The sequence below is a fragment of the Bombyx mori genome, chromosome 12, assembly GCF_030269925.1.
Source record: "Bombyx mori chromosome 12, ASM3026992v2".
Classification (NCBI taxonomy): Eukaryota; Metazoa; Arthropoda; class Insecta; order Lepidoptera; family Bombycidae; genus Bombyx; species Bombyx mori.
The window spans coordinates 16,932,307-16,948,769 of record NC_085118.1 but is presented as its reverse complement, the minus strand read 5'-3'; the positions used below and the strand labels follow the sequence as shown (position 1 = coordinate 16,948,769).

At 46.3% G+C, this 16,463-nt stretch overlaps 3 protein-coding genes across 3 annotated transcripts; all 3 read left to right on the top strand.

The window, feature by feature from the left end:
- The first annotated feature begins 3,367 nt into the window (after positions 1-3,367).
- Positions 3,368-4,054, top strand: LOC119629256 (uncharacterized). The gene has a single exon (XM_038014448.1). The coding sequence runs from the start codon at positions 3,368-3,370 to the stop codon at positions 4,052-4,054; it is 687 nt and encodes a 228-aa protein (XP_037870376.1).
- Positions 4,039-11,332, top strand: LOC134199795 (uncharacterized). Its single transcript, XM_062671322.1, has 2 exons — positions 4,039-4,267; positions 6,400-11,332. Exon 2 carries the CDS (start codon positions 7,464-7,466, stop codon positions 11,217-11,219), a length of 3,756 nt encoding a protein of 1,251 aa, XP_062527306.1. The 5' UTR covers positions 4,039-4,267; positions 6,400-7,463; the 3' UTR covers positions 11,220-11,332.
- A 1,640-nt stretch (positions 11,333-12,972) lies between these two features.
- Positions 12,973-14,592, top strand: LOC119629254 (uncharacterized). The gene has a single exon (XM_038014447.1). The coding sequence runs from the start codon at positions 12,973-12,975 to the stop codon at positions 14,590-14,592; it is 1,620 nt and encodes a 539-aa protein (XP_037870375.1).
- Positions 14,593-16,463: the final 1,871 nt, after the last annotated feature.

Genomic DNA, 16,463 nt, shown 5'->3' with positions numbered 1-16,463 from the left:
TACAATCATTTTTTCTTACACTATTTTTAATTCAAATTTATTAAAATTTATTTTCTATTTTTTTAGTTGGATTTTCTATAAAAGTGTATTTTGTTAGTTTTTTTAAGCTATTATTTATTTTTCATTGTTTAGTTGTGTTCGCGCGACAGCGCGACGTTTGTAAATGTTCGGCTCAACTCGGGTGCCGTCGCCCGTACGCACCCCGCACCTCTCATAACAGTGCGGTACATGACGGCACGCGGAGATACGCTCGTTCGATATTGAGTAAATTGTGCGCGCGCGCCTTTCGATACTAAGTAAAAGGTATAGTGTGAACCGGTGAAAAGGTGTATGTGCCACCCATCGCAGAGAAACACCACTACGACCGTGATAGTGCCAGCATCAGCCTCCAAGTAAGTCCCGTTTTCCTACCTACCCTTTCGTGTCCGCTCATTCTCCGCAGAGTTCATATGCTCCCTTTCAGCTCATCAGCTCACGTTTAAGGTGACGCTCACCTGCGTCACCATTTTTTGGTCCTTCGAGCTTTGAACCCTAAATCCTTTGGATACAATCCATTGCCCTCCATAGACCCACCCAAATTTTGATACACAAACGGCTCAAAAAAAAAAAAAATTGGCCCTTTTGTAGGTTTCAATCGGTTATAATCAGCCCATTATTTAACTCTAAAACTTATTTACTATAATAATATCTTCATTTCGTTGTTTATAATAATTACTAACACGGCAAAAGTATATAAATTGTCTGCCCATTATACAATCACTTCATTCCATTTTACCCACAACAATAAAAAGTTATTATTAAAAGTTAAAACAAAGAACGTAAACAAGTAGGAACTTAACGTCTCGGCTCATCGAATGAATGTTATACCTATATAAATATATTCCTAATCATTAGACCTCATTAGTATATACATTAGTTTGATTTTTAAAAGTGTGGAACATTGATGATTTTTTTTTTCATTTGTTGTCAAAGCGTATCGTGATTTGTGTCATTTCATTATACTTTAACTTTTATCGTAATTACATACTTGTAGGTACGTACAATTCCTACGATATTTAGGTGCTTGCGCGCCACAGTACAGTTTACAACAGTAAATCAACTGTAACTTTGATTTGTGCCATAGTTCGGTGTAGAACAGAAGGTCAAAAGGTTTTTGAAAAAAAAAAAATTGTTTTCATTTACATTATCATTACACAGGGTAGGTTCAGTATACAGGGTGCCCCATTTTGTTTTTTTTTTTATTATAATTTTTTTTTATTTTTAGAACACACTTTTTTTCTTGTCATTTTTTTTTTCTTCATCTTTGTTTAGTTAAGTCCATATATTGTTATCAATGCCGTCGAAATCTCAGGCAGCTATTTTTCGAGAAGCAACAAAATTCATAACATTATTAAAGGAAATTGCCTTGTCCATACTGGCTGGGGACAGAATAAAATATGACATGGCCGATTTGTCTGCTCGCTTGCCTAGATTGGATACCAATAAATCTAAACTAGAAGATGTATATTATGAGATCCTCGATGACGAGGATCTCTCAGAGGAGCAGGAAAAAATGTACACAAAAAATTATGAGACCTCGATTGCTGACTACCATGACATCTTAGTAGCATGGGAAAAAATAAACTCGAAGCCTGCTTCCTCACCCAGCTCTCAACCCTCAACTTCTAGTACGCTGACGACTGTTCTGCCTAAAATTGCCCTCCCCAAGTTCAGCTCAAAGGTCGAAGATTGGCCTTCATTTATCACAATTTTTAAAAGTCTCACGGATGATATGCTCACTCTCTCAGATTCTGTCAAACTCCATTATTTGTTTTCATGCCTATCGGGCGAAGCGCTTGGGATGGTGTCTCATCTCAAAATTACTAATGAGAATTTCTCCGTTGCCTTGGACATTTTAACCAGGCGCTACGAGAATCGCCGCGTGCTGATTGATAGGTTTGTGGACATCATAATGAGCCTCCCAAATATACATTCACGCTCTAATATCCGCACACTCTTTTTGACACCTTTGATTTCCGCGCAATCAGCCCTTAGTAATCTAGATCTGCCCATGAAAGACTGCGATTATATCTTTGTCTCGATAGTGGTGCGAAAACTCAAAGGTGAGCTCCGCACTCTCTTCGAGCGTAGACATGGGTCGCGTCAGTCTTTACCCACTTTAAAAAATTTAATCTCTTTTTTAGAAGAACACGCGCGCTGTAATGAGACCGAATGGTCTAATACAACATACTCCCAATACAATCAACCTTCTCAAAAGTCTGGATTTTCTCGTAGGCAGTCTCCCACTTCTAAGCCCCTTCAAGTTACACGACAAACACAATATCAACAGCGTCGGCCCTTTACCCCAAATAATTCCCGCCCAGAATATCTACCCCGAACTACTGCCCCACCATGGCAAATTAACTCAGCTCATCCTACTCAGCTCTCCCAAAATAATAACTTATATTGTCCATATTGCAATACAAAAGGGCACAAACTAATTACGTGTACTCGCTACAATGATCAGCCGATACAGGGTAGATGGGACTTTATTAGAGCCCGCGAGCGTTGTCAACGCTGTCTAGGACCGCACTATGAAAACGAGTGCAAAACCACGGGTGTGTGTAAGGAATGTGGAAGTGCTAATCATCACACCTCACTTCACCGCCATGGCGCATCGTCTCCAACACAGTCATCTGCACATCTCCTTCCCCTGAATTTACGGGAGCAGCCTAGGCAGCGCCCTACTCATTGTCCTCGGGCACGCTCGTCACATACGACCTCGCATACGCCGAGCCCATCACACACACCACAAGTGGCTTCACCACATTTGCCCTGGTTGTATAAAGAGGCAGATAGGCCAGTCTCACCCCAAGAGTATCAAACTCATGGTTCTTCGCTACATCAATCGCGATCACCACGCCGGAACCAATGACTATCTACCATCACCGAACACGACCAGGAAGAGAAATACGCTCAGCTCATGCACACCCATACAACACACACTCGTCCCACGGTATCAACACAAACCATAACTTCAGCACAACATGAAAACCACAACCCTAATACACCCATATTATTGCCTACTGTCACCTTAGAAATAGCAGATGTTCATGGTCAATTTCAAAGAGCACGAGCCCTATTGGATTGTGGCAGTATGGTAACATTAATTACTCAGCGCATGGCTCGAACTTTACAACTACCACTAAAGAATACTTCTTTACAAATTTCGGGAGTGGGAAATCAGCACACACAGTACTCCAAGGCATCAATCAAAATTGTATGTCGACCCACTCATAGCGAAACACCTACGATAACGGCTACAGCTCATATTTTAAAGCATGTTACCGGTTATCTGCCTCTAGGGAAGGTACAGGATATATCACATATGGTAGACCAGTCAACGATCCCCTTAGCTGATCAAAGATACCATACACCAGCTCCGATCGATCTGTTGTTAGGCTCGGATATCCTCGGACAGGTTTTAGATGGGTCTAAAGTCTCATTGGGGCCCGGCAGGCCAATAGCCTTCGGCACGATATTTGATTTTACATTGTTAGGACCCATACACGATTTGTATACTGCTCCTGTAAGCAAAACTGAATCGGCTCACATTGTCAGCGCACAACCAGAACTCGAGGTATCTACACATGACATTCGCAAGAGCCTTGAGAAGTTCTGGGAATCTGAAGAGCCCCAACTTCATGTTGAAACTACCCCTTTGCAAGATCAGTGTGAAGAAATATTCCGCACTACCACTACTCGTAAACCCTCAGGTCAATATACGGTAACTTTACCCTTTTTACATAATATGCCCGAACTAGGAAGTACCCATGCCATAGCATTGCGCAGGTTTCTTAATCTTGAAAAGAAGTTACAAGCTGACCCATATCTCCGTGTGAAATACATTGATTTCATGGCAGATTATCAGAAGCTGGGTCACATGTCCCCATGCCACCCGAGTACATTTGCTCATAAACCTCACTTCTATATCCCTCATCATGGCATCTTCAAGTCGGGATCAGACAAGCTACGCACTGTTTTTGATGGTAGCTGTTCGAAACCAATCCGTTAGTTTTTGAATTCTTACCACGGCAACACGGGTCGCGATTTGACGGTGCCGTCGCGATTTGACATCTGTCACTTTGTCTTGCTTCTCGAACGGGACGGTACCTGTATATTGACGGTCTACGCTAAAGTTGTGTATCATCGCTAATCCTTATCCATTCCTGCCCCATACCCTTCTCCCTAAGTGATACGGCGTGAGAAGACGAAGGCATCGGTTCCGGTGAGTGATTGCATGATATTTTGTTAAAATAGTACATACGGCGCCGCGAATCGCGGCACATGTTCGACGCGCACCTCGTGCTGGTTTCCGTAGCCCTAGGCTGCCACGAGGTCGCTGGGTTCGAATCGAACAATTTCTGGTAGCAGAGCGTGGTTAGATTTGTGAAATCTATAGTAATTACCACGAATGTAAAATTTTTTACGTCTAACCTCACTTAATTTTGTTACTAGTCAGCAGAAGTAGTGTAGGCATAGGGTTCGGTTCTGTTTAAACTATCATTCTGCTGACCTAGGTCAGGTCGTTTAGTGTGTTTCTATCCACCTGGTTAAGAAAATTAGTGAGTAGTAATAGTTAGTAATAGTAAGACTGATTTATTAGCTTCCACTGCGCATAGCTGACTAATTGTACGTGAGTTGGACAGCTGTGCTGGCTGAGTTTATGACCTAGCACACAGCTGCTACAGTGGTCAGCTATTTTCATACTATTACTACAGATTTATGTTAATTCTGCTCATCATAGCAGTAGATTACCACATCTATTTAAGCATAATTGTGTGTAACAATCTGAATGTTATTACAGTTTGGGTTTATAATTTATTATTAATTTGTGTATGATTGTAGCTCACTTCCTACTTATATTTTAGTATAATTGAGCTGCAACACATTTGTAATTGAATATAACTGGAGTACTTGTTGAACTTGTAGTAGTAGATTGCTGGTTGGGCCCTGTTTGGAGACTAGCTTAGTTATAGTCCAGAGGCCAACGGTGTATGAGTGTCATTTCAAAACTTATACCAGCAATTTACTATTATATATATTTTTTTGTTATTTGTTTTAATTTGTTCTAAATTTAAATTACTTGTTTGAATTTGTGGTAGTGGATTGCTGACTGTGGGCCCTGTTTGGTGACTGGCTTTGGTATAGTCCTGAGGCCATCAGTGTTTGAAAATTAATTCACAAATTTTTATCAGCAATTTGCTATCATATAATTAATTTTTAATTTTAATTTTGTTATTTGACTTACCCGTTGAACAGTGTGAATACTTTGTGATAGTAAATTGTTGATTGGGTCCTGCTTGGTGACTAGCTTCTAGTTATAGTCTAGAGGCCAGGTGCGCTTGAGTTTAGTTGCAACTCAAAACCTGGTATCAGCAATTTTCTATCTTATAACTTTTAATTTTTAGTTTGTTCTTATTTGTTGGGGTGTCCTTGGTACAGTGGTGAGGTCTAGGTTACCTAAATACTTAGGAGTAGGAATATTTGGTGGGCTCACTCGTACACTCCTTTAAATAATTTTTATTTTGATTTTTTTTTGATTTTTTTTGAATTTTTTTTGATTTTATTTTGAATTTTTTTTTGAATTTTTTTTGTTCTGGTTGTAAACTGCAAGTAACATGTCGGTGTCCTACATTCGCGGGAAGGTGACTAGTGAGCTCCGATGGTTCGCATCAGCTCATGCTTTGGTTGACAGAACAGATAGGGATGCGGCATTGCTCGATAGGGCGTCTCAGGTGCACGAACGGTTGGAGGTAGTGTACGATCGGTTGTCTGACCTCGTTGCTTTGGGGTCCGAAGTGGAGAAGGAGGTGATCCATGCCATCGGTCTTGACGTGGACCAGTGTCAGGAGTACGCTGATGCCATTCTGCAACGGGTGGCCGATATTAAGAAGCAGTCGTCATCCGGTGGTAATGGAGGTTCGGGAACTTCGTCAGGCGTCATATCACGCCTCCCCTCCATCGACCTGCCGATCTTCCACGGTGATCTGAACGAGTGGGTCGGCTTTATAAATTTGTTTGACAGCCTGGTCCATGGTCGGTCGGACTTGACTGCCTCTTATAAGATGGCTCAGCTTCGGGGTGCTCTGCGAGGTGAACCTGGTGAATTGGTGGCACACTTGCCTATCACCAACGACAATTATGCGGTCGCACGCCAGATCCTGTTCGACCGATATCAAAATCAACGACGGTTGGTAGACACTCAGCTGGCCAGGCTGTTTGCGATACCCAAACTTTCTCGGGCTTCCGATATCAGAGCCGAGGTACTGAATCCAGTTACGGTGGCCACTAAGGCCTTGGGAAATTTGGGTCTACCAGTAGACCAATGGTCATATCTGCTCTTTTATATTGTTGCAGGTAGGCTGCCGGTTGAGGTGCTCACTCGATTCGAGCAGCAGGACAACGCAGGTAGGGACGAACTGCCTACCCTGGCCAGTCTGCTGGCATTTTTAGAAGCTGAAAGTCGCCGACACGAGATTATGCCACCGCCCTCCTCCTCTGGGTCGCGTGTGCCGGCTTCCGGCCACGCCGTTTCGGTTGCTCAGAGGGGAGGGGGAGGGGATAAGAGGGGGCCGTCTCAACGACTGACTGCGCTCATGGCAGCGGTGGGAGGCCCACGGTGTGCCTTCTGTCATGAGAGCGGGCACGACGTAGCCGCCTGTCCGAGGTTCCGGTCGACGCGCATCAGGGGTAGACGCAACATCGTTGCCCAGCGGCGATGGTGCTTTTTTTGTTTTGGGCCGCACACGGCGAGCGTCTGTCCACAGCCACAATTGTGCCCTAATTGCGACGGTCGGCACCATGCCCTCCTGTGTCTGGAGTCTGCCGCCACTCCGAGGTCATCCGGACGCAGTCATCCAGCCTCGCCGACCGGTGAGCGCACCGGTCGTAGCCCTCGCCAATTCGGCGGCGTGGACCCTCGGAAAGAGGCTTCGCAGGGAGGCGCCGGGTTAGGTACTGCGGGCGGGTGCCAGCGGATGCCCATTAGCTACGCCGGGGTGGCCACGTTGTCCCCCCGTGCGGGGCCGTGTTCGCCTGCTGGATCGAGTAGCCCTGCTCACTCGTCTCCCCCTCCCTCAGAAGTACGGTTTTCTCCTCCGCTGAGGGAGCGGCCGACGCTGGAGCGACTCCCTCCAGTGTTTGGACCGTTTGGCCATCGTACGCGGAGGTATATGAGGCGGGACGGGAAACGAGGGCCTTATGTGGGAGCGTGGGATCCGCTGGCACGCTACGACCTTCCGTCGCGCGCCGACCGGGATAGCGGGGACCCGGGCCCCCGCTAGGAAATTGCCGCTCACTGCAGTGTTGCCCCAGCCCCAGAAGCTGTTTTACTTCCTACCGCTTCTGTTCGGGTGTTGGATTCGGATGGCAACACTGTGTTTGCTCGAGCTCTGTTGGATTCCGGCGCACAGGGCAGTATTATGTCGAGCAACCTTGCAGTACGGTTGGGCAATCCTATTTACAAGTCTTCTTATTCTATTCGTGGAGTGGGCAATGTTAGAATTTCGGACGTGATCGGTCACACTTCATTTATTTTCTCATCGAATCCCAACCCTCGCTTACAGTTTAGAGTCTCAGCTTTGGTGATGCCTCAGGTGATAAGTCGTCACCCTCCGGTGAAGGTAAACAGTTACATACGGTCATTGACTTCAGACTTACGGCTAGCGGACCCCAAGTTTGACACACCGGGGCCAGTAGACGTACTACTTGGGGCGGATGTACTAGGGAAGCTGCTCCTGACTGGGAAGCGCGTTCTTCATGCGGAGGGTTTGGTTGCAATGGACACAAAATTAGGGCATGTATTGTTGGGTCCTGCGTTCCGGCCAGTCGCTGCGAGGAAATCGGACAATTTTCTGGTCGGGTCTACGCTTTCGGAAGTAGTCCAACGGTTTTGGGAACTAGAAGAACCTCCTACAGCTTATCGAGTTAACCCGGATGAGGAGGAATGTGAGCTGTTTTACCAGAATAATACGGGTCGTCTCTATTCGGGCCGGTTCTTGTTAAGACTTCCTTTTCGGGCGAATCGCCCACTGCTAGGCAGTTCGAGGAAGGCAGCAGAGACCAGACTTTTGTCAATGGAGAGACGCATGAGGCGCGACGCGGTGTTCCGGCAGAAATATGTAGAGTTTATGCGGGAGTATGAATCTTTAGGTCACATGTCGGTTTCCAAGGTAGATTGGAGTGCTACGGAGCACTGTTTCCTGCCTCATCATGCGGTTTTGAAAACTCCTAACGGTAAAATTAGGGTCGTGTTTGACGGTTCGGTCACGACCTCCTCCGGCGTCTCGTTAAATCAGTGTCTCCATTCGGGTCCAAAGCTGAACCGGGACATTTCAGACATACTGACGAGCTTCCGCAGGCACCAGATCGTTTTCGTGGCAGACATCCGTATGATGTTCAGGCAAACGGTGATTCATCCGGAGGATAGGCGGTATCAACTCATTCTCTGGCGTGAAAGCTCAGATGAGCCCATAAAAATTTATGAACTGAACACGAACACTTACGGGTTGCGGTCGAGTCCATATTTAGCGGTTCGTTCTTTGCGGGAGTTGGCAGTGAGGGAACGGTTGCACTACCCTCGTGCTGCGGACATTTTGGAACGGGACCTATATGTCGATGACGTATGTACGGGCGCCGACAGTGTCGAAGAGGCCTTATCACGCAAGGATGAACTGATCCGCCTTTTGAGCAGGGGCGGGTACGAGTTGAGAAAATGGCTGTCTAACTGTCCTGAGTTGTTGACTGGTTTGCCAACGGAGTATCAACAGGATCCCCATCTTTTCGAGAATGTCGATAACCCTAACATGCTGTCGGTCCTAGGGATTCAATATCGTCCGATTCAAGACGAATTTACCTATCGGGTGGAGTTGGAAAATCCAAAGGTATGGTCTAAGCGAACGGTGCTTTCCACAATTGCTCGAACCTTCGATCCAAACGGTTGGATCGCTCCTGTCACTTTTCTCTTAAAGTGCTTCATGCAGCGACTGTGGTCTGCTAACCTGTCATGGGACGAGGGGATTGCTGGTGACCTATTGAAGGATTGGTTGAACTTTTTCTCGTCTCTTCCTGATATTAACCACATGTCAATACCTCGGAAGCTGGTTCCTGCGGGCAAATACAAGGCGTCTCTCCACGGGTTTTCGGATGCCTCGGAACGCGGATTCGCAGCTGCGGTATACTTGCGAACGGTTTCTTCAACTGGAAGGGTTGATATACGGTTGGTGTTAGCTAAGAGTAAGGTCGCTCCGCTTCGGACACGCATGACGATTCCGAAGCTCGAGTTGTCTGGTGCCGCTCTACTGACTAGGTTGTTAAACCATACAGCTACTAGCTTACGGTCGGTTATTGATTTAGAAAACACTGTGTATGCTTGGACAGACAGCCAGATAGTGTTGTGCTGGTTGAAGGCTTCGGTTCATACACTTGAAGTTTTCGTGGCCAACCGTGTCTCCCAGATTCAAGGATCTGAGGTCCCTCTAACATGGAGACACGTGCCTGGTGAGCTCAATCCGGCGGACTGCGCTTCTCGGGGATGCTTAGCATCGGAAATAGTTGATCATCAGTTATGGTGGGGTCCCCAGTGGCTCACAATGAAGCCTTCTCAGTGGCCACCCTCTCGCATAGGAGTTCCTCCAGGTCTCGTGGCTGCACCGGCGCAGTTCGAGGATCGAGGAGTGATTCAGGGGTTGGATTTGGATCTGCTCATCAACCGTTATAGCTCCTTGGACAAGCTGGTTAAGGTTACCGCCTGGATTTTGAGGTTTATTCGGAATTGTCGTTTGTCGGTGTCTCAACGCAATATGACACCTGTTGTGTGTCCCATCGAGCGGAAGAAGGCGCTGCTGAAATTAATTGAAGTTGTGCAAGCCACCAGCTTTCATTCAGAATTGAAGGCGCTAAGGACTGAGCGCCCTAAGCTTCGTGGAGCTATCGCTCGTCTTAGCCCCTTTGTAGACGGCCAGGGGTTGATTCGAGTAGGAGGTCGATTAAGTAACTCCAATTTACCTTATTCGGCGCGCCATCCTCTTTTACTTCCCAAGAAAAGCCAGTTAGTTGACCTGTTGGTGATGGATCGCCACATCGCAAATTCGCATTCCGGTTGCAATGCGCTGTTGGCATCCCTCCAGAGGGAATTTTGGATTCTGTCAGGGCGTCGTACGGTTCGGAGCGTCCTTTTCCGGTGTTTACCCTGTTATCGGCTTAAGGCGTCTACGATGCAGCCTCAGATGGGAGATCTGCCTCCAGACAGAGTGAAGAAGATGAGGCCGTTTTCTGGAGTTGGTACGGACTTCGCTGGGCCTTTCATGATCAAGGCTTCACGTTTGCGGAATGTTAGGTTAATTAAGGCTTATCTGTGCGTCTTTGTCTGCCTTTCAACCAAAGCTGTACATCTTGAAGTTGTTGCCGACCTTACAACTGAAGCCTTTATTGCGAGCTTGGATAGATTTGTGTCCCGTCGAGGCTTACCCGAATTGATACGCTCCGATAACGGAACGAATTTTGTAGGTGCGGACCGTTACTTGCGGGATGTAGTAAATTTCTTGAACAATAACCAGGTGGATATTGAAACGGCCCTCTCTCGTCGCGGTATTCGGTGGACCTTCAGTCCTCCAGGATGCCCCCACTGGGGTGGAATTTTCGAGGCAGTAGTAAAATCGGCTAAGACTCACTTGATGCGCGTGATAGGGCAAACCTCGCTCACCTTTGAGGAGTTAACCACGGTATTTTGTAAAATTGAAGCGGTACTTAATTCACGGCCGTTGTGCCCGCTCAGTTCAGACCCGAATGACTTGGAGTCGTTAACTCCAGGCCATTTCTTGATAGGACAGCCACTCAATGCGTTGCCGGAGTATCCCCTCTCGGATATCAAGCCTGGACGGTTGAGGCGATACCAGATGTTGCAGCAGATGTCCCAAGATTTTTGGAAACGTTGGTCCCTTGAGTATTTACATCTGCTCCAGCAGCGCTTTAAGTGGACGGATAGAACCAGTCCCCCTCACGTCGGTGACCTTGTGTTGGTTAAGGATGCTAACCTGCCGCCACTGCGTTGGCGTAGGGGGCGCATTGTTAATCTGTTTCCCGGTAAGGATGGGACCCCTCGGTCTGCAGAGGTTCTGGTCGGGGACTCTGTTCTCAAACGAGCGGTCACAACGTTGTCCCGGCTGCCAGTTGATTAGGGACAGGTAGGGGACCTGTCCGGGCGGGTGACTGTTCGAAACCAATCCGTTAGTTTTTGAATTCTTACCACGGCAACACGGGTCGCGATTTGACGGTGCCGTCGCGATTTGACATCTGTCACTTTGTCTTGCTTCTCGAACGGGACGGTACCTGTATATTGACGGTCTACGCTAAAGTTGTGTATCATCGCTAATCCTTATCCATTCCTGCCCCATACCCTTCTCCCTAAGTGATACGGCGTGAGAAGACGAAGGCATCGGTTCCGGTGAGTGATTGCATGATATTTTGTTAAAATAGTACATACGGCGCCGCGAATCGCGGCACATGTTCGACGCGCACCTCGTGCTGGTTTCCGTAGCCCTAGGCTGCCACGAGGTCGCTGGGTTCGAATCGAACAGTAGCTGTAAAAGCTCAAATGGTGTCAGCCTAAATGATTGTTTACACACTGGTCCAGCTCTTCAACAGGACATTGTCGATATTATCTTGTTGTTTAGAACTCATCCCGTAGTTTTCAGCACTGACATTTGTATGATGTTCAGAAACATACTCATACATCCCGATCAGAGGCGTTACCAGCTCATTCTCTGGCGCTCTTCGCCAGATCAGCCCCTCCTTACATATGCCTTAAACACTGTTACATACGGGTTAAGATCAAGCCCATATCATGCTATACGCACTTTAATCCAATTAGCGAATGATGAAGGTCATCGCTATCCTGCAGCTGCTCAAGTGCTGCGCAAGTCCATATTCGTCGATGATATTCTCACTGGTCACGATTCTGTAGTAAAGGCTCAAGCTCTCCAAAACGACTTGATTAACTTACTAGCCTTAGGTGGTTTTCAGCTCAGTAAATGGACCTCAAACTGCCCTCAGCTTCTTGAAAGATTTCCCGATGATCAGTGTGACATGCCCAAGGACTTTGACATTGGCCCAGACTCCAACTCCATAAAAGTATTAGGTATACAGTGGATTCCTCAATCGGATGAGTTAACTTATCGTATTTCTCTCCCCTCAATAAAACAAATTACCAAACGCTCAATCCTCAGCACAGTCGCCTCTCTTTATGACCCTAACGGTTAGGTTACTCCTGTTATCTTCCGCGCAAAGCTTCTCCTACAGAAGCTGTGGCTTCTAAAGTTAGAATGGGACGAACACACCCCTGTTGAAGTGCAGACAGAATGGAACCGCATATCACAGGATCTGCCCCAATTGTCAACCCTTCGTTTGCCTCGCCTTATTTGTACAAACAAACTTAAGTCTACTTACTCGCTTCACGGGTTCGCAGACGCCTCAGAGGCAGGTTTTGCTGCCGTTATTTATCTCCATGAACTCGATGAGCACAGATGTGTCAACGTATACCTCGTAATTGCTAAATCACGAGTCGCACCCGTTAAAAATCGTCTTACCATCCCCAAGATGGAGTTATCTGCTGCAAGTCTCTTAACACAGCTTATGATACGTGTCTCGACTCAATTGTTGTCCCATATTACCATAAAGCAACACATATGCTGGTCAGACAGTACCATTGTCCTAGCATGGCTAAACACACCTCCTCATAGACTTCAGGTTTTTGAAGCTAACAGGGTTGCCAAGATAACATCCCATCCAATCACCTCCACATGGAAACATGTTCCTACAAACCTGAACCCTGCAGACTGTGCGAGCAGGGGAATGTCTGCCCAGTCACTATCAGCTCATGATCTTTGGTGGTCTCCTAGCTGGCTGAAGGAGCCTCCTGACACCTGGCCCAAAATGCCTCCTGCTCTAGGCCACCATGCATTACCAGGTCTGAAGCCCAAGAAAGTACCAGCTCATATAGCAGTTCCTGACCTCGACCTTGACTTGCTTACTCGATTCAGTTCTCTCGACAAGCTCGTTGGAGTGACAGCTTGCATAAAACGCTTTATTTTCAATTGTAGACACAACTCAACTGATAGGCGCTCTGGTTCCTTGACAGTTGGAGAACGTAGAGATGCTCTGTTATTCTGGGTTCGCTCTGTTCAACACAATAAGTTTGCGGAAGATATTTACCGTCTTCAGGCAGGCAAGATTTGTACCGTTCGACTTCAGCGTCTTTCACCCTTGATGAAAGATGATCTCTTGAGAGTTGGTGGTCGCCTCACTCATGCGCCAATAAGATACGATGCTCAGCATCCTCTCGTTCTGCCCAGCTCTAGTCCACTAGTTGATCTCATCATAGACCACTATCACAGAATAAACTGTCATCCTGGGGCTGACACATTACACGCTATCCTCCGTCAGCAGTTCTGGATACTCTCAGCACGTCGTGTCATCAGGCATCGCGTGTACAAATGCATTAGATGTTTCCGATATCGCGCTCAGGCCAGAGCTCCGTTGATGGCTGATTTGCCCGCAGACAGGGTCACACCCCAGCCAGTATTTAGTCAGGTCTCTACAGATTTTGCTGGCCCGTTTCTCATTAAATCTAGTACTTTACGTAACGCCAAACTCACGAAGGCATACTTTTGTGTCTTTGTTTGCTTATCTACTAAGGCGGTTCACTTGGAACTCGTTTCGTCACTCAGCACTGAAGCGTTTCTTGCTGCAATGCAACGGTTTGTATCGCGTCGCGGTACTCCTACTCTTGTCCGTTCTGACTGTGGCACAAATTATGTAGGAGCTAAGAATCATCTCATTGAGGTACAAGATTTTCTCGCGCAAAATAATGACACAATCACGCATAGGCTCGCTAATCAGCACATAACTTGGCTGCTCCAACCGCCCACGGGACCCTGGTTCGGGGGCCTTCATGAAATTGCGGTCAAGAGCACTAAGAAGCTACTTTATCATGTTATAGGTGAACAGCACCTCACGTTTGAAGAATTTTCCACACTTTTAACTCGAGTCGAGGCAGTACTTAATTCCAGACCTCTCTGTCCACTTTCGTCAGATCCCTCCGATTTTGAGCCACTAAGAGCTGGCCACTTTCTTATTGGCCGTCCACTCACCGCTCTTCCTGAGCCATCTTTTGATGATAAGCCATTATCAGCTCATAAGCGTTTTCAGCTCATCCAAGCTCTCTCTCAGCGTTTTTGGACTCTGTGGACCAAATCCTACCTCCATACCCTCCAAACCCGCTCCAAATGGCTTTCCACATCCTCACCTCCTCAAGTTGGAGAGCTCGTCCTCATCAAAGAGGACAATCAGCCCCCGCTGCAATGGAAACTTGGAAGGATTATCCGCACGTTACCCGGCAAGGATGGAGTGATCAGAGTCGTGGATTTGGACACGAAGCATGGAAGTCTGCGGAGACCTGTGTTCAAGTTAGCCAGGTTGCCGCTGGATTCAGCACATGAAGAAGTTCAGCCCCGGCCGCCCCAGGATGTTCGCGCGACAGCGCGACGTTTGTAAATGTTCGGCTCAACTCGGGTGCCGTCGCCCGTACGCACCCCGCACCTCTCATAACAGTGCGGTACATGACGGCACGCGGAGATACGCTCGTTCGATATTGAGTAAATTGTGCGCGCGCGCCTTTCGATACTAAGTAAAAGGTATAGTGTGAACCGGTGAAAAGGTGTATGTGCCACCCATCGCAGAGAAACACCACTACGACCGTGATAGTGCCAGCATCAGCCTCCAAGTAAGTCCCGTTTTCCTACCTACCCTTTCGTGTCCGCTCATTCTCCGCAGAGTTCATTTGCTCCCTTTCAGCTCATCAGTTCACGTTTAAGGTGACGCTCACCTGCGTCACCAAGTTGAATTTAAATTTTATAAAAATTTTTTTCAATTTTTTATTTATTATTAAATTGTCATCGATCCTTAATAAGTATACCAAATTTCGAGCTAATCTGACGTTTTGAAGGGGGTCAAAATCATGTTCAAAAATTCCGTTACATACATACGTCTGTAACTAATAAAAGCGTATTAATATTAAAAAGACAATCGTACCTAATGCCAATCAACCGGTTCGTATAACTTTTCAATGTTACCAGTATTAGAGTACAAGGGGCAGTTCAGGTGACCTCTAAAGGCACAAAAGGTAGGGTCCGTGATCAATCAAACGGCAGGTAGCGGTGAAAGGGTCCGGCTATTGCTAACAATTTGTATTGATTTAAGTGAACGCCTCCAACGTGTTTCCCACGTTTGAATTTGTAAAGATTTCTTTATTTCATCCCTTCAAAAATAAGATTTTCCATTCAAATTTTTTGTATAACCTACTAATGGCAGCGCGTGTTGAGTTTGATACAGTTTCTGCGAATGAGTTATGCTTTCTGCATTGTAGATTAGGAGAGTTATTGGTAAAATGCAATTCAGACTCGTATTTTATTAGGGACATTGAGGATGTAATTTTTTTTTATTGCTTATATTGCTGGACGAACTCACAGCCCACCTGGTGTTAAGGGCTTACTGGAGCCAATAGACACCTACAACGTATATAGTATAGTTACAACGGCTTCACGGCAGAAATAGGCAGGGCGGTGATACCTACCCGCGCGGACTCACAAGAGGTCCTACCACCAGTAAAATCAATCATAAATATAATCATATTTGTATTCACCCGTAAAACTCTTTATTTCAAAGTTGTTCATAACCTCATTACGCCACCGACGAGCAATGAAAAATTTCTGTTTGCTGTAGGAATTTATAGACCATAGCAGGTTGGACCACATCATTTTGGAACTAATTTTAACAGTATCAGGAGATTTCCTTGATTGCTTCAAAATAATACATGTGTTAATAATGCATGTGTATAATAATAATACACTGAAAAATTCAACACTGAAGGAAGAAGATCGGTAACTAAAAGCACTTACGGAATAGGGCATGCTGTGGGCCTGATCAGGTCAATACCACTAGCGCTCCACTTCAGCTACGAGCAGCCATGCGTTACTATTTTAGAGGTTTCTCCATCATTCAAATGTAAATTCAACTCCAAGTTTTTTTTATTTTTTTTATTTCTTAGATGGTTGGACGAGCTCACAGCCCACCTGGTATTAAGTGGTTACTGGAGCCTAGAGACATTTACAACGTAAATGCGCCACCCACCTTGAGATATAAGTTCTTAGATCTCAGTATAGTTACAACGGCTGCCCCACCCTTCAAACCGAAACGCATTACTGCTTCACGGCGGAAATAGGCAGGGTGGTGGTACCTACCCGCGCGGACTCAGAAGAGGTCCTATCACCAAGTCTCGAAATGGGCAGAGGGATTGACAATCTGCTGTCAGTTGGATTCTGCAGTTCATCTGCCTATCTAATCGAGAATAAAAGTAGATACTTACA

What these genes read in the sequence shown, in the direction of transcription:
- LOC119629256 (XM_038014448.1), top strand. Translation starts at nt 3,368, where the DNA reads ATGGTAGACCAGTCAACGATCCCCTTAGCTGATCAAAGATACCATACA.
- LOC134199795 (XM_062671322.1), top strand. Translation starts at nt 7,464, where the DNA reads ATGTCGAGCAACCTTGCAGTACGGTTGGGCAATCCTATTTACAAGTCT.
- LOC119629254 (XM_038014447.1), top strand. Translation starts at nt 12,973, where the DNA reads ATGCCTCCTGCTCTAGGCCACCATGCATTACCAGGTCTGAAGCCCAAG.